Source organism: Orcinus orca, chromosome 12 (genome assembly GCF_937001465.1).
Source record: "Orcinus orca chromosome 12, mOrcOrc1.1, whole genome shotgun sequence".
NCBI classification, from domain to species: Eukaryota; Metazoa; Chordata; class Mammalia; order Artiodactyla; family Delphinidae; genus Orcinus; species Orcinus orca.
This window is the reverse complement of record NC_064570.1, coordinates 25,042,062-25,068,899: the sequence shown is the minus strand read 5'-3', so window position 1 is coordinate 25,068,899 and position 26,838 is coordinate 25,042,062. Positions and strand designations below refer to the sequence as shown.

At 44.0% G+C, this 26,838-nt stretch overlaps 1 protein-coding gene across 6 annotated transcripts in view; it reads right to left on the bottom strand.

Annotated features, from left to right (window-relative positions):
• Positions 1 to 4,151: 4,151 nt before the first annotated feature.
• The window catches only part of NHSL1 (NHS like 1), a 238,170-nt gene continuing 215,483 nt past the window's right edge, over positions 4,152 to 26,838 (bottom strand). For 2 of the 6 annotated variants that reach the window (XM_033406286.2, XM_033406320.2), the window contains exons 4-8: positions 26,322 to 26,511; positions 21,784 to 21,915; positions 12,259 to 15,507; positions 11,602 to 11,734; positions 4,152 to 6,939 (exon numbers count right to left, since the gene is read on the bottom strand). In XM_033406286.2, coding sequence (XP_033262177.1) covers positions 6,204 to 6,939; positions 11,602 to 11,734; positions 12,259 to 15,507; positions 21,784 to 21,915; positions 26,322 to 26,511 — 4,440 coding nt within the window. In that variant the 3' untranslated portion in view covers positions 4,152 to 6,203. Of the gene's footprint in view, positions 6,940 to 8,537; positions 8,639 to 11,601; positions 11,735 to 12,258; positions 15,538 to 21,783; positions 21,916 to 26,321; positions 26,512 to 26,838 lie in introns of all 6 variants that reach the window. The other 4 variants (XM_033406304.2, XM_033406314.2, XM_033406327.2 and 1 more) reach the window with 3 other exon arrangements.

Genomic DNA, 26,838 nt, shown 5'->3' with positions numbered 1-26,838 from the left:
CACCACAGTCTAGAAACTTACAAAGTCTCTGATCCGCTGGCGTGGATTTACAGAACGTGTGATCTACACATCATAACATCCAATCAGGGAGAGTTAGCTCATGGCCGCAGGATCCACTGGTTCTCTGACACACTGCACCACCTAGAAGCTGCTGGCCTGATAGCATATTGGAATGACTTGCTTTAGTGCCTGGCTGGAGGCAATACCCTGCCAAGATGGGGCGCCATCTCCCAAACACAGTACACTTACTAGATCAGAGAACCTGTATGCTGCTGTGTCTATAATAGGAAGGACACGTGCATCTGGGAACCAAGGGGTAGAAGGAGGAGTGACCTCACTTATCATCAGTCACTCCCAATGAACCACTAGGGATGTAGGACTTTCCACCCCACAACTCTGCAGAGCCAGAGGTCCTTGTTCTCAGAGGTGTATACTCCCCATTGGCAACACAGCAAGGGTTCCATTGAACTTCAACCTACTGCTGCCAGCTGGGCTCTCTGGTCTTTTTGTATCCAGGGACCGGCAGGCAAGAAGAGTCACCATCTTGCCAGGGGCAACTGACCCTGAACTGTAGGCAAGCCTACAGTTGCATGAGGTGGGGAACTAGAGGGCCCACTTGGGGCACCCTTTGTACTCCTTCCCCAATTGTCTATCCACAGGCAAGTACAGCCACCCTGGCTCCCAGGATTTCAGAACACTCTGGAATGAGGGCTTGGTTCACACCATCGGAAAAGCCCCAAGCCCCACAGAGGTGATAGTTGAGGGTGAAAGGAATTTAGAGTGGAGGTGGGGGATGATAAGTGCCACTTGTGTCCTGGAGACTATTTGCTGGAAGGTTCTATAGTTGGTCCTATCAAATTCTTTTAAAATCTCTCCTCAGGAAGAGAGGTCCACCAGAGCCCTGGAGGAGCTGCTCTCCACACGCTTATGCGGAACTGGATCCAAACAGTGCAAGTGGTGGAGTGTGGCAGGCATGGAGATGTGCTATTATATCCCCCCTCAAGAAAAGACTTGCCATCCAGCTGCAAGAAGTGTGCACGGTTGACAGCCTCCAACTCTTGGCTTCAAAAGGTCCACCTTAGCTTTCAAGCTGAGGCCATGCTATTTCTCAAGGCAGGCAGGATAAGTGGTCAGTGATTTCACTAAGCTGTGGAAATTGAGGGCACACTCTTCTCAGGGTGGCCTCTTGCAAAAGACCAAGCAGGACACTGATAAAGGACCCAGCTGACTGATCAGTACTGCAGGGTGTTAGCTCTGCCCGCCCCATTCTCTTTCCTCCCTTTTCCTTTCAAATGTGTTACAGTGTCTACTTCCTAAGGAACCTAAACCAGCAGAAATACAGGCACCTTTCTTTTCAATAGTTAGAATAAAGTCTCTAAGTCCAGAAGTAGCATCTATCAGGGCACAGAACGAAGAATGAGGCGAACCTTTTGAGTGAGGGGAATAGTGGCAGATCTTAAAGGCCTTGCAGGCCACAGCTAGAAGTTAGAAGCCTATTCCAATTGTAACATCTAGTCTTTGGAACGTTTCAAGCAGGGGAGTGCTTGAATTGTTTTTAAAAGCAATTTTGTAGGGTGAATTGAGGGTGCTTGAAGATGCATGATAAAGGGAAGAAAACCAGCTGGGAGGCTTCTGCAGTAGTCTGAGATAATAGTTTAGACCTGAGAGGTGGCAGTGGAACTGGTGAGAAGTGATTGGATTTGTGATATATTTTGGCAATATGGCTGACATGACTTGCTTCTGGTTGAGATGTGGGGTGAAAAGAGAGGCCATAAGGATGAGCCTAGACTTGGGGCCTGAGCCACTGTGTGAGTGGTAACGCCCATTGATAAAGGCTTGGATATATTTAGGTTTAAAACACCTCTAAATGCAGATTCTGAGTAGGCTACTGATATACTGACGAAGTCAGGACAGGAGACACTCAGGAGTGAGGGGTATATATTACATTAATGTAACGCTATGGGATTAGATGCAGTTACCAAGGGAGAGAGTAGCTTGAGAAAAGGCTAAGACCCCAGGCAGGTCACATCATTCCCCTTCTTAAAAACCTTCATTGTTTCCCAGTACTACAAACATAACCCAAATTACCTGGGATGACATCCCAGGCCCTCTACATTCTTGCCTGAGATGACCTTTCCAGTCTCATGTCCCACTTCGTTTTTCTAGAGACTTCCTATTTTAGCTCCTTGGTTTCCTCTAAACACTTTGCTTCTGTGCCTCTGCTCATGCTATCCCCTCTGTTTGGAGTGTCTTTCGTTTGCCAGCTTCCCCTGTCCGGCAAAATCCTCCTCATTCGTACACTCTTAGCTCAGGTTCACCATAGCCAATCCCTCTCTTATCTTCCTCTGAGAACAGTACCACTCAACTGCAAAGCAGGTGACAAATGACTTACCCAGTGGGTCTGGAGGTAGACAGCCTGAGGCTGGTGCAGTGACTCTGGCTGTCATCAATGGACCAGGCTCCTTTCTCCTCCGCCTTCCACAACATGTGGCTTCTTCCGTCCTTATTGGTGCCTCAAAGGTTTCGAGAGTACTGTTCCTCCTCCAGCCTCCCACCCACTCTAGGGATAAAAGGAGGAAGGGGATGGCACCTACATAAGGAAAGCAACTCTCTTGGCAACTCCTAGACTGTTGCCAGTCTCACTGGCCAAAACCGTGCCACATGGCCCGTTGGATTGTGGGAGCTGGTGGGGTGGGCGGTACTAGTATGTTACTTGGTGCATGGCTAGTCTCTTGCCGAAGACCACGTGAGACAGTGGTAAAGGACCTAGCTGTTTCTGTCCACCACAGGACTCCTTAGGTAAGTGATCTTTTCCCCAGAGTTCCCCATCGCACTGGCTGACTGATCAGGTGTTCTGTGGGTAAAGGGGAACTCACACGGTGCGGGAGGACGCGCAGCAACGTCTGCCCAGGGTTCTTCCTTTTCGTCTACTCTGACAGTTCACTGTGTGTCTTCTTCACCAGGTTGGAAGCACCTTAATGATCTCTCATCCACATTTTTCTTAGAACTCTCTCTTCCTTACCTAGCACATGAGAAGTATTTAATAAAAGGCTTTTTTTTTTTCAATGCTGAACAAGTGACTACAGGTTGCTCTAGTTCTTGTTCTGTGATTGAAGGCTGGCCTGTGTGGACGGCAGTTTAGGGCAGCTCACTGAAAGAAACTATGTTATAGTAACTGAATAGCTTATTACAGAACCTCAAGAATCGGGTCCATGTTTTATTCGAAAGACCCTCCTTCCCCCTACCCGCCCAACAATATCCTAATGTCTGCGAAATCATCCTATTGTACCCATTTCATGACGGCACCCCAGCAATATAAACAATTGTTCAAATTCAATTTATGTGCTGAAAACACATTCATGCAGAAAACTAATCCTGTATTTCCCCTGTCCTCCTGGGACACCCACCCCAGAGCTGGGCGTGGTGTTGGTGGATGGGAAATAAGATCGAGAAACAGAAATGTCTCCTTTTCTTTCCTTGTCCTTGTGATTCCCCAAATACGCTCTCATCCCCACAGGAGAAGCAATGGTTTCAATCAACATTTTTCAGAAATAGGAGGCCAGAAATCAGATGAAAGTTGAGGCTGCTTCCAACCAACAGACCAAATGGTCATTTGTTTCTCTCCCAACTCTTAGAAAAACAAGGTAGAAATAGCTTAGCCCTGGGGCTTTAAAGTCTCGGGGTATAGGGAAGAGTCAATAAGTCTGTCCTCATTGAGTTTTTAAGTACATATGGGGCATTAACAGTATCGAGCCCCACAAAGTAGCAAAGCTGAAGGTGCTGTGCGTTGCCGGGGTAAGTCTAGATCCTTGTCTCCCTATATTTCAACTATGCTGTGAGAAGTTCTCGCATCTCTCTACACGTCACATCACCTGAACTCTCAGTCGATACCTTACTGGGATTTTATTCAAAAGTCCATAGGACACCTCTTAGAGTTGCTTTTCCCTAGGTCCTTTTGGACGGCACCACCCACAGTGTCTGTGATGGTCTATTTCCTCTCTGTTGGGTCCCCACTTCCCACAGGCACCTTCTGGTCATCACTGCCGTTCTGTTCGTATCCAGTGAAGCACTCAGCAGTTCTGTAACCAGAAGACCTAGCTCACCATTCAAAGATGCACGTACAAACAGCAAGAACAAAAAAGGTTCAAATGTTTGCTTTACAATTGTTTTATTCAAAGCAAATTTAAAAACTTAATATATTTTTCCTTTAAAAATGGGGATTTTAAAAAAAGCTTTATAATTAGTTTTGAGGGTGCTTATCTTACCTTCAACATAAATGATTTATATATTAAATTTGTTTTCTGATATCCACGTACATTCTCATCCTTTTTAGGTAGCTATGAAAAGATTTCATATTCCAAAGCCAATGCCACTTTTCTAAAATTTAGGAGAAAAGATTCTTGCGCCCAATGTAGCAGACGCTTTGCTCCAAGTGGTAGAAAGTCCTTTTGCTCTTGGCCAAATGTCAGGTCTTGATTTCTGGTTGTGTGAAAAGACGTGTTTTGTTTTCTTCAGAGGATGGAAGGAGTCTCAATTCTTTAGGTTTGTTTTTGTCTCAAAGCCGTGTCTAAAATGGGTACCTAATGTTTTACTGTATAAACCTTGTGATGGTTGGGCCTGTGCAGTCCAACTTTTAGATGATATTTTCATACCAAAAAAGATGAAAATTGGCAGCTGCACTGTATTTAGGCTAATAATCTCAGTCCTCTCATCTTAAGTCCTTCTGATGAAGACAAGACTGATTTTATTTAACCAACAAATAAAGGAGTCTATGTACATGGCAGTTGGAAGTGGTCACAAGAATATCACATAAAAATAAATACTTTACACACTTTTCTTCCATGTCTAAAAGTGTTAAAATTCTAACCAGAGAAGATTAGAAGGTAATTAGTGAACTCAACTATTTGTAAAAAATATAAAAACACACAAACCAAATGATGCAAAAAATCTTTTTAATCTAAAAATTCATTTCCCAGGGCTAATTAAGAGCCAAGGCCTGCCAATTTTTATCAGTTTATTTGACCAAAAAGAGCTCTTCAGCATTTTCTTCAAAGTAAGATAATATAGAATAGATTTTGATAAACCTTTCTAAGTGAGGACACGATACGGCAGGCAGTTCAAGGAAAAATAGCATTAACGTTTTCTTTGGTGTAACCAAAAGGATATCCAAAAGTTAGCAGATGTTGACGTTTCAAGTGATAAGAAATCGCCAACTGGAAGTTTCAACTCTGGTTTAAAAAAAAAAAAAAGTTGTAAAAGGAAAGGCTCCACCCACAGTTCTGTAGTGCAAGTTTTAAAATTTAATTCTGAAAAATAATTTCATTTAATAAGCAGGAAACAAATTCCAGCAGTGTATCACTTACTCCTCTCCCCTTTCTCATCTCTGTTACCCTCTCTGTATGTGCCACTGTCATTTCAGCTCTCCAAGGAGGTCTCAGCTGCTGCTCAAGGAGGAAAGTCATTAAAAAATTACCTACATTTCTACAAACCAGGCTAGAAGTTGTGTGTCTGTGGCTGCACAGCAGCAGACTCCGAGTTACAGCGTTGCCATGTCCACGTATCTGTCATTTTTACAAAAAAGAAACAAAGCCTTTTTTCCCCAGAAAAAAGTACCTGAACCAATGAGTCACTTAGCCCCTTACCAACTTTTGGGGTAACCACTACATGGCCCCCCTTGAAAGCACACCTGTGCACATCCCCACCCGTTCTGTGCGCTCAGAACCAGCAAATCTACCCCCTCTTTCTCAGAAGTAATGGTCCTCTCCCTTCTGGAACTCATTAATTTCCATAAACGTAACACTTTTAAAGCAGTTACCACCTCGCTCAAAAGGCTCCATTACTCTACCTAGCTTAACGCTGTCTCTCCTATTTCTGTACATGCTGTATTTTTTTTTTAACATAAAAAGTGTTCCAAATGCACACACATACACATCCCTGCACACACACCCAGCATTTAGAGGAAAAAAAAAAAATCTTCCCCAGGAAGCACTTTTAGAAGTTAAGCTTCTACTTGCTTTTAAGCCACAGGGCAAGTGCCAAGTGAGTCCTAAATAGCCCTCCCTTTCCGCTGCGGGGCCGGCCGTGCCGGGCCCACAGCACAGATGCTGAGCGGGATCCGTGGACAAGGCAGGGAAGGGTACCTGTCAGGCTTCCCAGAGCGCTGTGCTGCACATCTCCCCATGTCACCTGGGAGGTTCTTGCCCTTAGCTCTCTTCCCTCTGGGGACCTCCACGCTGTTCTGATGGATCCGTGCCCTCTGCGCTGGGCCGCCCCTCCGTGGGGCCAGGAGCCTGCGCCCCCCGCGAGGCAGCGGGCTGCCCTGCACAGAGCAGGCTGCCCTCACCCACTCCGTCCCCCACCAGTGCTTCCAGCGAACGTCCCCTCAGAGCGCCCAGGGGCCGGAGAGCCCTGCTGTCTACGGGCTCCGTGGCCTCCCCTTCGCCCTCTGAGATGACGGTCATGGGGCTGCTCTGGATCCGGTTCCGCACGCTGTACCGGCTGCTGGCGGCGGAAGGCGGAGTTCGGCTGCGGCCGTACCTGGGGCCAGAAAAGGACAGACTCCGCGGCATCGAGCCTTCGTTCTTGGCCCACTCCTCCTGGGCCCTTCTGTTCTTGCTCGGGGAGCAGCTTGATGGGCTCTCGGGGGTGTCTGGCGAAGGCTCCGACTTTGACCTCTGGAATCTGGGGTCTGTGTTCTTGAGCATCTCGGCTGCGGACATGCGGGCACTGGTGTCCGACCGACTCCCTTTTTTCAGCAGCAGAGCTTTGAAGTTGTCACTGCTGGTGCTGGTCTTCCGGATGCTTCTCTGAATCGATCCCACTTGCTTCTGGGAGGCCAGGCTGGGGGCAGCACCAGTGGGTGTCACTGGCGGGGAGGGAGAATGGTTTCGGGAGTGATCATCATCGGAATCTTTACGGCCAAGGACTTTCCTCTTAGACCTGAGATTTCAGAACGTTAAGATGAAGGTTAATTCCCGGGGGGCCACTGGATGCCCACCACATCCACCCTGCTTCTCTCACCGCACGTTAAGGTCACCATCTATTATTTTCACTATGGAAAGTACCAAACACCCAGGCACAAAGAATAGTTCATTGTATTACTATGTGTGCCCATGCCCCAGCTGTGATAATTATTAACTTATGGCCACCCTGTTTTCATTTCTACCCTCACTGGATTACTCTGACACAAATCTCAAACATCATATTATCTTACTTTGGATAGGACCATTTCCAACGTTTTTAATCACTGCCATTTCTTACTTAACTCTTCTGTATGGGACTGAGGCTGAGTGAATTTCATGGTGCTGGCACTCGAACGGCCTAATACAGGGTCTCCACCCCCGGGCCGCGGGGTAGCGGGGCCTGTTAGGAAGCGGGCCGCACAGCAGGAGGTGAGCGGTGGGCGAGCGAGCGAGCGAAGCTTCATCTGTTGCTCCCCATTGCTCTCATTACCACCTGAGCCATCCTCCCCCCCCCCCCCACCCCGTGGAAAAACTGTCTTCCACGAAACTGGTCCCTGGTGCCAAAAAGGTTGGGGACCACTGGCCTAATAGATAAGCCAACTCCTAGAATGTCCTACATACTGAGACAGGCCCCCACCTCAGGTTCTAGAACAACTCTGCAACTTTACACTCTCCATCATTCTAGAGTTTGGCATAAAACCAGCTCTCCTTGGCTCTTACTGGACCATTCGTCAACTCCTAGAAATCCAATTTTCTGGAAAATAAGAGTGAACCTTCCACATCAGATCCTGTTGCCTGACTGCAGAGAACCACTAGCCGAGCAAGCAAACGTGAGGGATGTGGGTAGCATGTGAAAGAGGAGGGGCCTTCAGGAAAAGTAAAACTGTCCTGGGGGAATTTCTTATAACCAGTCTCTAAGAAACTCCTGGCTAATGTGTCTTCTATTGAGAATGCATTAGAGAAAATAAAGCAGATGTACCAAGTGGCCCCTTGCAGGTCTCTTCATACCAACAACTCAGTGTGGGAGGAATCTCTCAGCTAAGTGCAGGTGGACTGGCTATAAGGAAACTTGATATATTTACTAAAGATGTGGTTATACCTCTTTTTCTGCTATAAAATTCTAGAACATGCAACAGGCAAAGGTTGAGAGGATGCTGTCCGAACATAGAGATTAAGAGTTGAATCTGAGCAACTTCTAGCTGTGTGACCCTGGACCAGTTACTCATCTATTTACAAGTTTTCCAGACTTGTAAAATGTGGATGATGGTAACAACCTCACAGGTTTGTGAGGATTCAGTGGGATAAAGGACCTCTGGAGTCACACAGACCTGGGTACATCCACTGCTAAAGCTTCCTTGCTCTGTAAACTGGGGCATGTTAAACTTTCTCATCCTGGTTCCTGTCTGGAAAAGAGGAATAACAGTAGACAGTTCAGAGCTTATCAATAAAGATAAATGCAGTCATAGCCATAAAGTGTCAGGCATAGAGTAGGTGCCTAACAAGACTTTCAGTGTCATTTAGGGAAATATAATTCTTCCTTCCTGCTCTCAGCTCAGGCTTCAGTGCTGTTTTTACCTGTCCTGCACATCGAGGCACAGGGGAGGATGGGCCCATGATGGCTGCCCTGGGCTTGGTGCTCCCAGGGTCCTCTCTGTGCTCTGGCCAAAAAGAAGCCACTAAAATGGAAGACAGGAAGTGGTAAAAACCCAATTAAGAGGCTGAAGGGGGTGGCCAGGGCTGACATAGCACCAGCCCCTTTAGGACAGCAGAGACTGGCCTATGATACTTTGGTTCAACAGTTCTGTTCCGCTGTCAACAAGAGCGTTGCTCTGGAGTTAAGTTGCTGACCCACTGACGAAAACCACAGAAACAATAACACCTCAGAATTTCAGAACTGGAAAACATTTAGGTGGTTTGGTCTGACCAGAGAAGGTCATCGAGGTCTAGAGAGTGAAGTCATACAGCTTAATACAAGAAGTAAGACCTGATGGAGTACCTTTCCAGTAGAGCACATGACCTCACAATTTATACTGTTTGCTTCCCAAAGACATCTCTGCTCATCTGATTCTTGTAGGTATTGGTTTGTGGCTTTTAAATGTGGCTTTTCTGTTTGGCTTTTACATGGAGAAGGCGTGCTGAGATCCACATAACGAGCCATAGCTATGCTTGATCAAAGCCACAACCTTTAATTGTAGATTTAGAATGAAGACGGGAATTTATAAAAGTATTGTTGTTTTTCAAGAGTAACTGCCCACTAAGATGAGAATTAAAACTAAATATATGAATTCTCTGCATATATGTATGTATATATATACACACAGACTATAAATATGTGTGTGTGTATTTCTAAGGAAAATGGCTATAAAAAAACGCTTGAACAATTAACACTGGCTTAAAAACTAATTACTTCAAAAAAAATTTTAAATTACTTCAATGAGGATAAAAACTTCACACCTCAACTGGTGTTCTACATTTTCCATCTGGCTTTAAATCTGAAGTGAATTAATTTGCATTATAAAATGTGAAAGCTGTGTTTATTTAGATACTCTTTAATTTAGATTATTAGCTTAGGTACTGAAGGATATAAAATAAAGCCCTAAAAATCACAGACTTTAGATGGCTTCCTATTATGTCTGCTAATATATTATCTATACCTATAACTCCATCTACTAAAAATTAGCCTGCATCTATCTGTCCATCCATCCATCCATCTACTAAAAATTAGCCTGCATCTATCTATCTATCATCTATCTATCTATCCATCCATCCATCTACTAAAAATTAGCCTGCATCTATCTATCTGTCTGTCTATCCATCCATCCATCCATCCATCCATCTACTAAAAATTAGCCTGCATCCTTACTCTCACTCTGTAATCCATACCCTACTCAGTCTTTCCTTCTGTCGTGTACACGGAACAATACAGACTGGCCAATTTCTGCATCTGCAGCAGATGTAACTTGTTGGTAGGAGAAACCACAGTCTTTTAGTGCCTTAAGAAGGTTGCCACAATAAAATACAGAGGAGATCCTTGGTATCTTGTTAGGAAAAGTGTGTAGTAATGTGGCCCCACAACAGTTGGGGTTCTCTCTGAGACCAAGTATTTAGTGCACAGAGCAACCAGGCAACACATCTTCTCTGTGGATGCTGTTTTAAATATATATGCCTGCATATTTACCAACCCAATGCATCCCATACCGAACAGGAGAAGTTGAGCCTTGGAAGAATTTCCTGACAGTTACACAGTCATTGAGAGCTCGTTAGGTGTCCAGCATGACTCGAGTTAGAAACATCAGCGTAAACCTCTAGACATGTCACTGAAGTTGCTTTCAAAGGATGTGGAATTTTTATTTCCCTATTTGGAGGAATAATGTGATCACTAGCTACCTTTTTATTTCTAATGAGAGCACAGAGAGCGGTCAGACAATGTTAAAGAGGCAGCCTTTAGGGTATATTGGGACATTATACCAGTAGTGGAGTCAAGAGTTAAAGAACATAATTCTTGACAAACACCTTAATTCATCAGCTTGGTTTTTTCCCCCCTAAGTTAGATGTTTACGTGTTGCACGAGGAATCGCAGGTAGGGACTGCACAGCCTCTGCTTTCCATCTCATGCAATAACAGTCTTTTCAGTTAGATTCCAAGAATTGGGAAAGCACTGCTGACACAGGTTACTTACACAGAGAATCAAATGATTTTACAGGATGTTTAGTTTCAGGAGGAAAAAAAGGGACCTTGATTCAGGGACCTTGGCAGCACAGGGGCATTCATAAGAGTTATCTGAAAATACTATGGTAAAGAATTTTAGAAGGAAGTAAAGGGTTTATACAGCATATAGTTTAAAGTCCTTGCACGAACACAATCATATCCATTTTTACAATGAAACCGTTGTGGGAGTACTCAACTGTTTATGGCCAGAAAAATGAGGTAGTAAATAAAACTTTAGTGCTAAGTCATATTCACTCTTCAAGGTGATCACATGTAAAGAGTACAACAGTTCAGGCAGTTATTCTGAAAATTTTACTCTACTTTTTTTTTAAACCCGATAACTTCTTATGCCAGTAGATGGCACTAGCAGTATATAGTAACAAGCAAGTTTAATTCCTTTTGCTCCTGCTTAAAAAAGATGCACTTTTACTGAAACATTTAAGTAGCCAAAGATATTACACTATAAAATCGTAGTTTTTCTGTAAAATGAAAATAATAACAGCAATAAAACCAAACACTGTTAGGAAAGAAGAAGTCCCGTACGGCTAGTCTGTGCATCTTAAGTCCATTAGAACACAACATCCCTCATCCTGGACTGGACCACTGGCTACTCTAACCCAACTCCTGTAAATATCCAATCAAATACAGCGACACTGCATTTCTTGCTAGTAAGAGAAGGGCCAACCAAATGGCATCATCACGTTGAGCCTCTGTCCCCCATATGATCATAAAAATCAGTGGAACTAAGTAAAACAGAAAGTGGAGTCAAGGCAAATAAAAATATAGACACAAACTAAGAAATCAATAATCAGGTTAATGAAGCCTAACTGGGTGACAGCAGAAACCTCAAGAAAGAAAAATACATCGAGAAACGATTTGGAAAGGGGGACTCATAAAGTAGGTGCAAAAAAGAGGAAGGAGTTTTGGATACCTGTGAATAGCTGCAAAAAGGTCTTCCGTGGTCCGGGGTCTACTGGGGGTCATCACCTCATCACTCCCATCTTCCTTACAGAAGTCACAGGCCTCTGAGGAAGAACCGGCTGTGTCAGCCTCCGGTACCCCAGCTGTGGAGAAACAAGCAGGCAGACACAAGATGCACAAATGACTTGAATTTCAGTCCTTAGCCAAGCTCCCAAATATGCTTCCCTACCATTCTGACAACGGGAGAATCACAGGGAGAGGCAGCAGGGCCTGTAGTTTGATATTTTACAAAGATGGGGAAAATGACACAAGCATGACAGTCACAGCTCAGGCTTTTCTGTTAAAGTCTAGATAAACTGACTGAATCTCCCTTAAATTTTGTTAGAACATTTCTTTGCAGCTCTCCAGGGAATTACTCACTGCTATTTAATACCCAGCCTGCTGCCGACCACTCCACCCCCTCTATTTTCTGCGCTTCTGTAAGCTCTACCCTTAGATCTAGGTTAAAAAAAAAATTTTTTTTTTTTCAGAGAAATGCCAAGTTGGTAACCTAAGTACGAGGCAGCGCAGGGAGTCCACATACTGCTGGCTTGAACGTGAACGTGCACCAGCCCTGTTCGCCTCAGCTGCATACGGTCAGAGGGGAACAAGAGAAAACCAGACTCACGCCCTGGGTCCTGCAGAGACAAACAGCTCTCCACGTTGTCCCCGGCGTCCGCACAGCGCTCGGCGCCCGGCTCCTCCCGCGAGGGGGCTGGCGAGGCATCAGGCTGCACCATGGGGACATTGGCTTCCACTCTGCCCGGGGACTCAGATCTTGAAGCTCCTCCCGCAAGAACCGAGCTGCCAGAGTCGGTCTCATCGGAACCAGCCCCGGCTGCACACTTCTCTTGTGCCTCTCCTCTCGTGGGGCTGGGCGACGCTTTGCTCACGTTCTCTGCGGGCTCCGCCGTGAAATCTCTCTGCGGAGGTGGCACCACCAGAAACAGTTTGGGCTTCTTGGAAACAGGGGGGGGCTTCCTGCTGGGCGACGGGCTGGGGGGTTCATGGGGCGGGGCGGTCCCGGGTCCGGCCTCTGCCTCCCCGGCATGGCCCGGGCTGCGGCTCGGGAGGCCACGCTCGGCTACACTGTCCCGGTGACCCTGAGTCGAGCTCTTGGCAGGAGTCGGGAGCGAGCTTGTCGCGGAGGCAGGCTGGCTTTCACTCTCCATTTCATTTATGCTATTTCGGGATTTCAGGAGAGCAGATGGCTTTACATGATACTGGGGAACAACCGGAGTTCGTTTTTCCTGAGATGCATGTTCACGTAACTGTGCTACCTCGGTTCCTGAGTTCTTCCTCACCGGCCGCAACTGCACCATCTGCAACGCCTCCGTGGTGATCAGGGGCATGGGGGGTCTACCGCCCTCCTCCTTGGTGGAAGGCTGCCTGCAGGCCTCCCGGGAGGGCTCTGGCTGGCCAGCTTTTTTGAAAGAAGGCCTGGCATCTTTCATCAATTTGGGGTCAAGCGGTGGGGCAGGCGGGGGCACCGAGGGGGGGAAGGCAGGTGGTGGAGGTGGCAGGGAGGCAGATGAGTGCAGAAGACGGGGGCTGAGTGCTGTAGGTGTCGGAGGAAAGAAGGCGTTGGTGGGGGGACAGAAGGGCGTGAGAACTTCTGGCGGTGGAGTGGGGAAGAGGGGAGAGTCCGGCAGAGGCGAGCCCTCGGGGAAATCTGCCGGTGGAGGGGGAGGAGGGAGGAAAGGAGACTTGTCCCTGGGACAGGGAGATGGGAGAGAGGGCAGAGGAGGCGCAGCAAGGGGAGCGGCCAGCACTGAATCTAGCCTCTTCATGGTTCCGCTTCCTTCCGTAGAAGTGCTGGAGGAAAGAGACGTGGACGAGGAGGAGATGGATACTGAAGATACCAGAGAGGACTTCCTTTCTGGCACCTTGGGCTTGGGCTTCCCCCGCCCATTGGCTGGTGACACTGACTTTAAAAACACAGGCACAGGGGTGAGAGTCGTGGGTGTGTTCGACTGGCTGGAATACCCACTGGATGGAGAAGTGACCCTGTGTGACTTCTCCGGCGATGTGATCTTTGGTTTGACTGCGCCATCGGGCACCGGGGCTACCGCGGCCCTGGACCCGTCCGGGAGATCGCGGCCTGGCCCGTTTCCGGGCGATGCTGCGCTGCCAGCTGGACCCGCCCCGCCCGGGTTCCCCGGGTCCTCCTGCACGCCCGTGTAGTCAATGTAGTAACCCCACGAGTCTGTGTACTCGGACTTGACGCTGCTCGTGTCGCTCTGTGCCGGTGTGACCCCGGCCAGGGCGTAGACGTTGGGGGTGGTGGCGGAGGTCAGGCTGCTGCCCGCGCTCACTGTGCTCTGGCTGCGGGAGCGAGGCAGCCAGGGCTCTTCGAAGTCACTGCACGGGCTCTGGGAGGGCGAGCTGCCGCCCTTGCCCGGGAGTTTCAGCTGCAGCGAGTGCTGGAGCGAAGCGATCAGGCTCTCGTTCAGCACCTGCCCGTTCGCCTGGACGCTCTTCTTGGGAATCCTGCGCAGAGAGTCTGTCCGAGAGGGTGGCAGCGGAGGCTTCTTCGCTTTCTTCAGAGAGATGTTTCGAGAAAGGTTTTTGTCTTGGCAATTCGACCGGTCCCCTTGGTTCTTCCGCGCTCTTCCATCAAAAATATTGACCACGCTGTGCCTCGGGTTCCCAAAGCCATCGCTGCTATTGCACACATTCCCAGGTCCGTGTCCAGAGCTGGCGCGCAGAGAAGTGTAGTAGCCATCGTGGTCCTCTGGATACACGGCCCTGGCATCATCTTTGTTGGACGTCTGGTCCAAACTGCCACTGCTCATGTTACCTACAGGAGTGGAGTAACCAGGAGTTGCCAAATGTGGCTTCCGTGGGGACGCACGCCCACTACCCGAGGCACTGTATTCCCAGGGCTCCGTGCTGCCACCGTGTCCCCTGCCTCCTGAATGACTGGACTCGCTCTTGCTGTTCAGATCCTGGGGGTGGACCGGGAAGCTCAGGTTGTTTCTACAATTATAGGCCATGGCCTGGGACCCATTCTCCCGATTTGCGGGCGTATTTAGAGAGACCGCAGAATCACAGAGGGACAGCACAGTGGTTGCACTGGACGAATGAGGATCTGAGGCCTGTGAAAAAATGGTGGGGTGCCCCTCAGTCCAGTTACCACGGGGAGAATGATGACCATCTTTCTGCCTGGAGAGGAAGTGGTCTCTGGATTTGATGTTTGTGTATGAAGACGAACTGGTAATTTTACTGTCCAGCTGCCCTAAGCTCTGAGCAGTGTGAATCACAATAACCTCTGAAGAGGAGGAGAGTGCGGCATTTGGGATGATACTGGTGGAGTAGGTCGTGTGAGGAGAGACTACGCACGCCGGGCTTGTTACGTTTTCACCCTCCAAGTACCCCAGCTCCTGGGATTTGGGCCTCAAAAGTGTTCCAGTCCCTGGGGCAGCTCCTAGATGTCCGAAGTCTTTGTCTACTTGCAGGTGACCCCTCTGGTAGGCGAGAGTTTCATCTGCGTCTTCTGCAGGGCGCAGGGCACCCAGCCGTGGCTCCAGGGACTGAACGTTTGTCCTCGCTCCAGACCGGGGGAGACTGTGGAAACCAGTGTCACTGTTGAGACGAGAAGGGAACACGACACCCACAGAGTCGCTCAGCACAGACATGTTCCCAGAGGAGCCTGGGAAGTGACTCATCTGGGCAGCAATGCCTTGCCCCTTCTGCGCCCTGATTCTTCTCATCGAAGGTGGTACGATTTTCACTTCCTCAGTCTGACAGCTGGAATCCCTGGTTTCTGAGCGCTGCCCAGCAGATCGATAGCCATCGAGCCTTCCAAGCGTAGAGTAGTGGTCTGGGGTGTCCACTGAGTGGCCACCGACATCATCTTGGCCAGCGCCCCCCAAAGCTGGAGATAAAGCAGAAAGAGGCTTGTCACCTAAAAATAAAACTCAGTATCTCAGTTCATTACCTTGATCTCTCACCCTCTTCTGACTCTGTTCTGTTGTACTTAAAAGAAAAAAAACCTTTTCTATTTGGTCTGGTTTCTTTTTTCCTGTAAGCACCTAAGAGAAGGTTTAAGTATTGACAGTTACTGATAGCCCCTAAAATGAAAATCCTTATTATGAATTTTGGGTACTTCTCTTAATATATACTTCAAATCCTCCTATAGATTAAGTGCTGCATATAGGATTCTCAGGTACTGCCTTTGAGATCAAAGCTGAGTGCTTCTTGGACGGTTTACTTTTCACATAACCTCCTTTTTGTAAAGGTAGCCTTTCACCCACCTGGTCATTGCACAGAACAGCCATCAAGCAGTGACTGTCTTTTCCAAAGACAGATGAATGTAGCAGTTCAACAATAGGGCTACAGAGATACCATTTATGAGGGATATTGGTATAAAACATTGTTAATTACATTAATTTTTTATGTCAGAAGGAAATCCTAAGAAAAAGAAAAATGATTTACAGGCCCATCTGTGTTTCAAACATTTCATTATCCATGAATAACAACGCTCTTCTATCCATCTTAAGCCATTATCATCTGTCTGCTGATGACATTCAAAATTCAGTAGCAATCTGTTGTGTTCTGGTGGGGAAAAAGCAGCAGGAACAGATCCAGTGAACACTTCCTCAGTTTAGGATTATTCATTTCTTGGAGCTTTACAACCAAACAGAAAGAATAGTATGTTTAAGAAGAAAAGAAGCAGCAGCAGCACGAGGCAGCGTTTACAGAGAGGGAGGAAAATGGATGAGAAAAATCCTGAAGTGTAGGTAAAGGTTTCAAGCTACCTAGGAAGGAAGAGAAGCTTAAAAAAAAAAAAAAATCATGAAGCCAAGAACTTACTCAAAGTATAAATAGAAAAAAAATCAATCCATGCATAGTAATCTTTAGGACAAATTAAATCTTGAAAAATAATAGCAAAACCATAATTCTTTCTATGTTGTTATCATCCAACAAGGACCAACTGGCATCCCTGTTTACCTGGACAGGGACACTGGTGATGATGGGATTCCTGAGATCTCCCTTCCTACCCCACTTCAATTAACCATCATATAGCACATGTCCCTGACTGCACAGCACAGCTCATCCAAGGAGCAAAGCATAATGCTAAAATGGCAGCAGTGGTCTTGTATCAAATGCACAGGAGATGTTACCCTGCAACGAAGGCTCCCAGCATAAAGCTCTTTCCTTCACTGTGATGATGGAGAATCACTTTTGTACCTGTATCTTTGGCAAAGAAGATCTATTTCCTCCTCCTACCCTCTGCCAAGTATACTTACTGCACACACACACTCACGTGCACATGTGACGTACTGCCTCAGAAAGAGGGGAAGTGGGCAAAAGGGCAGGAACAGACGAAAAACCCACTTTAAGGAAAGAAAAAGGTGCAAGTTTTTGCAGTTTAGTATTTTAGAAGGTGGGGGGTTGACTTGTAGTTCTGTATCAGTTTGCACCAGTTCAATTCCAAACATTCAGCATACCTTATTATGTTAATGTCTTTTTCTTTCAAATTTGCAGTAGTTTTTACATGAGGTCAGTGGTAGATTTTTAAATGTCTTTAAGGGCCATAAACAAAGTCTTGATTCTTTCAGGTAACAACTTTGCAGGTGAAACCATTCTAGGCTTCTGAAAATGGGACTACAGCCATTTCTTTACCACCTAGAGCTCAATACTATTTTTTAATTAAAATAACAATGCTTTGGGCTTCCCTGGTGGCGCAGTGGTTGAGAGTCCGCCTGCTGATGCAGGGGACATGGGTTCGTGCCCCGGTCTGGGAAGATCCCCCATGCCGCGGAGCGGCTGGGCCCGTGAGCCATGGCTGCTGAGCCTGTGCGTCCGGAGCCTGTGCTCCGCAACAGGAGAGGCCACAATAGTGAGAGGCCCGCGTACCGCCAAAAAAACAAAACAAAACAAAACAAAACCAATGCTTTTCTAAAGACCTCTAAAATATACATATAAAACAACTCTGATATTATTTATCACAGGGACCACCAAAATTCTATTCCCAAGACAGATCCTCCAAAATTTTCACAGTACAAAAAAAGTGTGACAATATTACAGGACACAGATGAATGCTATCTTCATTAAACAGCAAAAATTACAAAAATAGGACTACAAACAAATATAGTCGGCTCAGGTGCTGCTAAAAATCTTGATGGGATTTACCTGATTTAAAAATAATTACACATATTTTTTCTTTTACTTACTATATAATACTACAAGGACTGCCCAATTTTTAAAAAACACATGTAATCAAAAATGATAGAAATCTACAAGTTAGTTTTACTTAAGGTTTATTGTATTGTCAGGTCTAAAGTAATGTTCTTAGTACAAACCAGCAAAAATTATTCAGAGGGGATTCCTTTAAACAAGGCCTTTTCTGCTTGGGGAATCCACATTGGGGTAAGTTCCAGGAGTACCCAAATGATTCAGCAGCCAAACAATCATTATATACCAACAAAATAATCTTATCTGCTTCTAAAAGAGGAAACCTCATAACAGGTCATTCAAATATAATTCTATGTACGTTTAAGATGAGAGTAAAGAAAGAGTTAGAAATTTCGGCCTTTTATTTAAACGGAAGGCAACACATTATATACCATAAATATGCTTTAAACAGAAAATATCATACCTTGATTTTAAAGCTTTATATATTGACTGGTCTCGCGAGGCCACTAAAGATTTTGAAGTAAAAGATGCATATAATTAAGCACAATTGACTCTACTTCCGGGAGCATCCCTGGTTAGATTTTAAAAATCCAAAGTCCCGGGCTTCCCTGGTGGCGCAGTGGTTGAGAGTCCGCCTGCCGATGCAGGGGACACGGGTTCGTGCCCCGGTCCGGGAAGATGCCACATGCCCCAGAGCGGCTAGGCCGGTGAGCCATGGCTGCTGGGCCTGCGCGTCCGGAGCCTGTGCTCTGCAGCGGGAGGGGCCACAACAGTGAAAGGCCCGCGTAGCGCCAAAAAAAAAAAAAAAAAAAAAAAATCCAAAGTCCCAACAACTTGGGCAGTGTTTAGTGGACAGGTTGCATCTTTCCTATTAAATGTCTTTCTTTCAGATAATTGTATCCTTTAAAAATCTAACTTGTTTGACTCAGCCATCCTTCCCTATGCTTTATATCTAAGGAAGACTAATTTTTTTTTTTTAACTTTTTTTTTTTTTTTTTTTTTTGGCGGTACGCGGGCCTCTCACTGTTGTGGCCTCTCCCATTGCGGAGCACAGGCTCCGGACTCGCAGGCTCATCGGCCATGGCTCACGGGCCCAGCCGCTCCGCGGCATGTGGTATCCTCCCGAACCGGGGCACGAACCCGCGTCCCCTGCATCGGCAGGCGGACTCTCAACCCCTGCGCCACCAGGGAAGCCCAGGAAGACTAATTTTTAAAGAAAACATGAAGTGTCTATTTTTGATAATCATTAGTTAGGTAGCACAAAGCTTTTCAATCAGACACCTTATAAGTACAAAATATTAGAAGAAAGGGCAAGGTCAACCTTTGTCCAAATGAACGAAGAAAAGATCTAATTTTTTTGCTATATGTTACTGTATTCAACTGTTACTTTCCCTTACTCTACCCACGAATCCTTCCAACTACCCTATCTATAAAACTAGAGTGGGGGCTTCCCTGGTGGCGCAGTGGTTGAGAGTCCACCTGCCGATGCAGGGGATGCAGGTTCATGCCCCGGTCCGGGAGTGGCTGGGCCCGTGGGCCATGGCCGCTGAGCCTGCACGTCCGGAGCTTGTGCTCTGCAACGGGAGAGGCCACAACAGTGAGAGGCCCGCGTACCGCAAAAAAAAAAAAAAAAAAAAAAAAAAAACAAACAAAAAAAACTGGAGTGGTTGTCTAATTGTCTTATTTTAAAAAAACTAGCTCTAACTTAGATACAGCTGTCTCAGTTGACCTCCAGCGGTGATCCAAGACATGTCATCAACTGTGCAATGACATCAACTGTCTCACATCTGGTAACACTCACAACACGGATGGTGTAGGGAAAGCTATTGTCTTTCCCTTAGGATTAGTGGTGTTCCTATGTTACGGGCAAAAGAGAAATGAATGCAGACCCTAGAGACTCTATCATTGATTTTAAAAATATTAAAATTACAGACGATATGATTTACCTAGCTGATCAGATCCTTCCAGTAAGGTCAAAGAGGCAACTGAGTTACTGGCTCCATACTGGTTGGTTCAGTAATAAAAGTGATAAAAGTTCTTAACTCTGAGGCTCTGGAAATATAGATAGATAGATGGATGGACAGATAGATAGATAGATAATTCATATTGAATACTTATGTGTATATCTATCTTTATTCAGGCCAAACTATTCTTATACTCTGCACAAAGCCATCCAAAACCTACCCATATTGGTTGGAAAGCCACTCAAAATGTAGCCTACCTGGAAACATCAACCTTGTTATCATGCAAAGAGCTGTCTTTAAAGTCACTTTTTTAGGTTAAGGCTCATCTCCTAGAAGATCAGTTAAAATATAAATATTACCTGAGTTCTGTAAAAACTTAGCCCATTAATATCTGCTGAACATACTAGTACATATTATTTTTTCTCAAGTTAGTTAGCTGTTATCTAAAGGAGAGAGAAAAATAGAGCCTGAAAGAATGGGATACAGGAGCCCTGGCCCACTAAAGGAGGCAGATGTGAGGGCATGAACCAGAAGCAACTTTCATAAATCCTGTGGATGCAATCTTGCCTCTGTTTGTGATTAAACTCCTGTGTTATGGGATAAGATGAGCACCCGTATGTCATCGGGGTTACTGGAGCTACCTAGAGCAGAGGAGAAGCATCGCTACTCTTGTCCCATTGCTGTTACAGTCTGGAAGGCAGAGACCACATGCTGTAGAATTGGATGGCAGTAAGAGAGAAGACGCGGGGTGCAGAAGAGTGAGACTTCCTTCCCTAATACAAAGCATTTAGGCAAGGGTGTTAGGAAAAAACACACAAGAGTATGTCTGTGGCACCTGGAGGTTGAAATGCTACCTCAAACTGCTATAACATATACCAATATTGCTAGGATAAACTCATTTTGATTAAAAGACTAATAGGCAAGTTCAGAAATAATGATTAGGAGTTTCTAGAGTATAGCCCTCAATAGCAAATAAAAGTAAAAAGACCAGGTGAAGTAATTACAAGGAAAGAAGTCCACAGGTTGGCCAAAAAGAAAAAGGCAAGTTTCGAGATAGGTAGTATTTAGTTGAATACAATAACTGTAATTGTAGCTATTATGTTTATAGTAGTACCAGGCACCAAGTGCTTCATCTGTATAAATTCATTAAATCCTCAAACAACTCTATGAGGTAGGTTCTAGTAACATCACCAGCCACATTTTTTGAATGAAAAAGTAGACTCAGAGAGGTGAAGTAACCAGCTTGAGGCCACCCAGCAAGTAACTGGCAGAGATAGGATTTAAATCCAAGCAGCCTGGCACCAGAGCCCCTGCTCTTAGCCCTGCTATCTCGGCAGACATTCCTGATGGGCCATGAAAAAACAGGGAGAGGAAGTGAATATAGAAAGAAAAGAAGGAAAGGATTATCCAAAGCATATATAAAGAGAAGCAGAAACAAAATGTATGAGCGAATAACGAAGTAAATCACCCTCTCCACCAGCCGAAAGTATTTTTCATTTTCTTTTTTTTATCAAAGGTTGAAAAATACTGAATCAAAAAGCTATGAAATTGTTTCACCGAAGTACCAATAAAGCACCAGCCCACATAAGTGACTATTTTCTACTGTACTGGTATTTACTAATTATGCTATACTGCTGTCTCTGATGACAAAATGCCACCGATATTGTCGGTACAGCTAATGAAGTCTCTATTCATAATTTGAAGTCCTAGAATAAGTTTTTGGTTTCATGAAGACTTAAGCTCTAAATTGAAAGTCAATTTTATTGTGGGAATGCCCACTGTTCAAGGTACATAGAGATGATGACATAACTTAAATTTCTATCATCCCAATTAATAGTCTTCTCTTACCTTCTCAACAAAACTGAATACATCATCTGCATGGGATGTTAAGATTTGTACCCAGTGCTTCGTTCAGGAAAGAAGCTGGCCCTTTGGGGTACCAAAAGGCTATCAGAATGTATCAATTTCATAAGCACCACCGATGAGGTTAGCGTAGTAATGGTGAGTAGCAATGAGGGGCAACAGAATACAGTTCTGATGAGCCATACCTAGCTCCTTCTGTATGCTGTCAGGGACTCCTGTAATAGTCTTTCTCCTTTTGACTTTCTTCGGTCGTCTTACCAGAGTGTCTGTGTAAATTAGAGACCGCCGAAGGCTGGCCTGGCGATCGAAATTCTCCCCTAATGTAGAGCAGTAGAACAAGCAAAGCAAGGTTATTTTCAAGCAAGGCGACACCATGCACTTTCTTCCAGAAGCTTGTTGTAAAATGATAAGAAGGTATTAATAATGATGTTAGCCAGTCATACGATGATGAATGAATGCTGAAGGGCAAAAAAGGAAGGCAAGCACATTAGCACCATAAGGCTATTTTCCAACTTCCATGTGTGTGTCCTTCCGAAGGAAGCACCTTGAGCTCATTTGCAAATGAGCTGGAGTGGCAAATACAAACTGGTGAATAACACACTGGAAAAGTGATTTTGTGTTCTTTAAAAAACGTATCATTTTGGAAGTACTTTACAAAGGTCTTCTGGTCACTGAAATCACGCTTAACGTCAGTGTGTATGCAGTGCCAGCGATGAATACCTTTGACTCATCTGGTCCTCTCCAGAGACCAATGTAATGTCTTGTCCTATGTGATGAAACAAATCAAGAATTTTGGATGAAGAGCTTTTTCTTCCATCAAGGAGGCTGATAATTTGGATAGACTGTGGTAATTGCTATGGTGTGAGATACAATGATAATGGAAAAGAAAAAGCCTTATAATGATAAAGTACTTTTATCACAATGAGACCCAGAAGCACTGATGTTGTTAAAGCTGAACTGCTTCTTGCCGTTTCTTAATCACTTTTTAAAGCTGATCTAAACTCATTTCAGTTATGTTGAAACCAAACCCAGAATGCCACATCCACAGGACTCTTTTTCTTTCTAGCGTGTAAGCTGTGTGATTAACACATCATGGGAAACCATAAAATAGTAACGTATCAGTTATTGATTGGTCTGCTTTAAATCTATCAGTTTAATTAAAGAAAGTTTTATAGTATTGACCTTGTTAAATGGTTCTTCTCAAAGAGATTTAAAAAAAATACATACACAAAATACATACTTTTATGCTCTAAGAAAAGTATAAAAATTATTCACTCTTTTTAGCAATATTGACACACATTCAAAGTGGATATGTTGTAAACAATGTATCTTCTATTTTAATGGGAATAAATTGTGAATAGAACCAATAAGGTTCTAGTCAAAACAGAGGATAAAAGATCTGAATGATCAAAACACATTTCACCTACAAAGCAACAAACTTAGATAAGCGCTTGCAAACTTGAAAATGCTCACACTTCTGTTCCTAATGGAGAAAAACAGAAATGACTTAGAGAAGACCCTGAAACGCTGGAAGGTACCATCACTGTGATAAATGGGTCACTATGTACAATAGCATACATGGCGCTTGTAAGGGACAAGTCAGGAGTTCACTGGTCCACTAGTTCCCTGAAGCAGAGGAAAAACATTTTCTTGGATCAAGCCATTAAGAATGGACAGAACATTAACAGACAGCTGCATTTAGTCTCCAGTTTTGCTTCCTAAACCAAAACAAAGATAAACCACCCAAGCTCCAAAGAAATTAAGAAACAAATCATGAAGATGAACATCTAAGACATACACCGTTACTGGCGCCGACACTCCATCTTGAATCGTGACCTAAAAGGACTGTCTCCCCCACTGGATTATACATTTCTGGAGGGTAGGGTCCGTAATCATGTACTGTAGCATCGCCTGTGGCATTCAGCTCAATGCCTGATACAAAGCAGTTATTCAGTAAATATCTACTGAATTGAGAGGAATTTAATTATTCCCTTTCATTGAAAAATGGCATTAGTTGGTCATGGTTACTCCTTAGAAATCAATTTAGCTAGCTCGAACATCAGTACAAAGGCAGTTTGTAAGAAGTGCTTAAGTATGTTTACCCACTCTATTTATCTTCCAGGTGGAAGAGTTGTTATCCCACATGGCCGACTATGGGACATACTCATATGTACATTTTATTTTAAACATTTTTTTCTCAACTCTTAGAACATGACGAGTCCCACAGGACTATGACTAAAGGGATTAAATTGATTTTCAAGCCAGCAGATCACTGTGCTAATGTTCTACCTCTATGCCTGGCGAGCATCTCTCTGGATTTGAAATAATATATTTATTGGCATTCTTCCCTCTGCTGAACTGTACTGCAAACCAAATAGAAGGTCAATGTTCATCCAAAAAATGAACACATGACAATGCCCTACGGGAAGCTACATTTTTATTTCAAAAGCCTTCTAGGGCTATAGAAATATATCGTTTAAAGAGCAGGAAGTTGTATAACCTATGTCAATTCAACCACTAAAAGTAAACATTTTAAATTTAATGCTTATTTATACCAGAATATTAGAAAAATTACTTCTTTATGAAATGTGTGTGTATATGTGAACACACGGATCTAGAAAATGGATCAATAAATACATAATTAGGTATTTGCTTTCTACATTTCCAAAAACGTTAACCACTCAGAATTAAACTGCATTTTTTCCTAACTCATACTGCTCATTTGTTTACTGTCATTCACCTTTCCTGTGTGGCATTTTCAAGCCCTCCTTTAAACTCTATGTAATTCATATCCACTTAGTCGTCACACAGGAGAGAATTAAGTTCAAAGAGACTGACAGTGTCTGCTGTTGTGACAATGTATTTCACTGCAAATTATTCTTTATTCCTGAAACTCTAGTTACTCTGTTTTAAATTTCCTAATTTCACGATAATGCATTTTACCCTAATTCCATTAAGGACTGTCACATTTCATAGCACAATCTTATCTTATAATATTATTTCTGAGGCATTTAATCATATATAATGTAATTACATTTCTGCTGCATTTAATCAATCAAATAATGTAATGCATTATCTTGTAGAAAATATGCACCATGTATTTCATTGAGCAATAAACATTGTACTTCGTTCTGAAACGTAACTACGTATTAAAAATATCTTTAAAATATATGATCTAGGGCTTCCCTGGTGGCGCGGTGGTTGAGAGTCAGCCTGCCGATGCAGGGGACGCGGGTTCGTGCCCCGGTCCGGGGGGATCCCGCGTGCCGCGGAGTGGCTGGGCCCGTGAGCCATGGCCGCTGGGCCTGTGCGTCCGGAGCTTGTGCTCCGCAATGGGAGGGGCCACAGCAGTGAGAGGCCCGCGTACCGCAAAAAAAAAAATAAAAAAATAAAAATAAAATATGATCTAGGTAAATGAGAATCACGCTCAGAAAAATCAATGTTATTTTTATAGAAAATGGAATGAAATGCCATGCTATTCCTTTAAGGCTTAAGTATAGCAAATATGGAAAAATGCACATGGAATTTAAAATAATTCAGGTACTTATTTATTAAATTTCTCTGCAATTCAAAATAGAGTTTTAAATGTAATTTTTAAACATCCTGTAAGGTTTTAAAAAGTTCATCAGTAACTATCAAAATGTTTTCAGTTCCTTACAGAATGTTTTCAGTCCCTTACAAAATGTTTTTAGTCCCACCAATGCCATGGCAAAAAGCTTTCTAAGTAGTCAAGAGCAGTTGCCTCAGAAACATAGCAAGGGTGCTATGGGTTTTCATCCTAATTTTTTATGAAAACTTATCCTTATTGGTCACCTGATTTTTTTTAGGTTCTGGCCCTATAAGCCAGGCTTTGTATGGACCGATTATCAATATAACTATCAGTAAACTATTTCTCTTGAACACATAGTCTAATGGCTGAAGCTACTAACTCTTAACGTGTCTATTTTGCATTTTGTACACTCCCCAAACCACTGACCTCGCTTCTCTGTAGGCTATGGAAGTGATAAAGTACAAAAGTTTTGATTTCTTTTAACAGTTCTTCTACATTTGTGAAATACTGTCTTTGAACTTTATGTACCTTGTTGTCACTTTAATTATCATAGATGATATTTTTAAATTCAGAAGAAATGGATTTTTATTTGACGGTTATAGAATTCAAATTATGGAGCTCAAGATATAATTTTACCACCCTATTAAGTTTTTAAAAAAATATATTTATAGTTATTATTAATTCACTTGATATTTTTATTTCAAGTAATTTTTCTCTTTTTCTACTTGAGAAAACAAGAAGGTAAGCAAATCATTCAGAAATATCACTGAAGTGTTATATCTTCACTTCTAAAAATCAGTTAAAATAGCCCTTCAGAAGGTAAACCTAATATTTTCTTACCCAAGATCACATTTAGAAGATATTCCCATATGGCCAAAATATTTTTAGAAGGCAAATCAATTAAAAGAAACACTTCAGCTGAATGGCTGGACCACTGAGTTCTTTGACATCAACCTTTGATGACATAGAGTCTTCTAATCTAAAAGCAATATATATTTGACATGCACACACATATATATGTTTTAGTATTCCCTTCATTAAACAAAGAGCAGGAAGTCAGACCACAGCTATTTACCTGTGATGTATAAATGACATGCTAAGAGCATATAACAAACAAAGAGCCATAGTCATTCTCCCAGAACATTTGGAACCTGTCTGCAGAGCAAAGCATACCAGTTATGTTAATAGGAACTACATCAGCCTGGACTGTTTGGGCCTGCTGTCGCATCTTCTCTTCCGGTGTTGGCAAGGGAAGTGATTTGGTCCAGTTGGTTTGAGTATTAAAGTCAGAGAAGTCACTTGAGGTTGGCGTTTTAGGTCTCCTGGTAGAAAGTCTTTCCTCTTCCGACGAAGAGATAGAACACTGCAGGGGAAAAAAGTGAGAGGAAGCCATAGTATGTGTAAATGCTGGCAGAAACATTTAAAAATACATTTCTTTAAAAAATTTTTTTTAACTGATTTGAAGCAAGCCATAAAAAAAAAAAAATTGGTCACATTTAGGGACAGAAGCAACGGTTTGCAAGAGAAGTGTTCATCACCTTGAGTATGACCCATAATATATATGATTTGCAGAGGCCTTAGTCTCTAAGCCATGAGGACTGAAAAAGGTTTTGCTGACCCACAAAAGTTTTTAAGCCTCAATCTCATTTCCTTTAGGCTCTGACCTCAAAGAACAGTTTGAAAATGACAG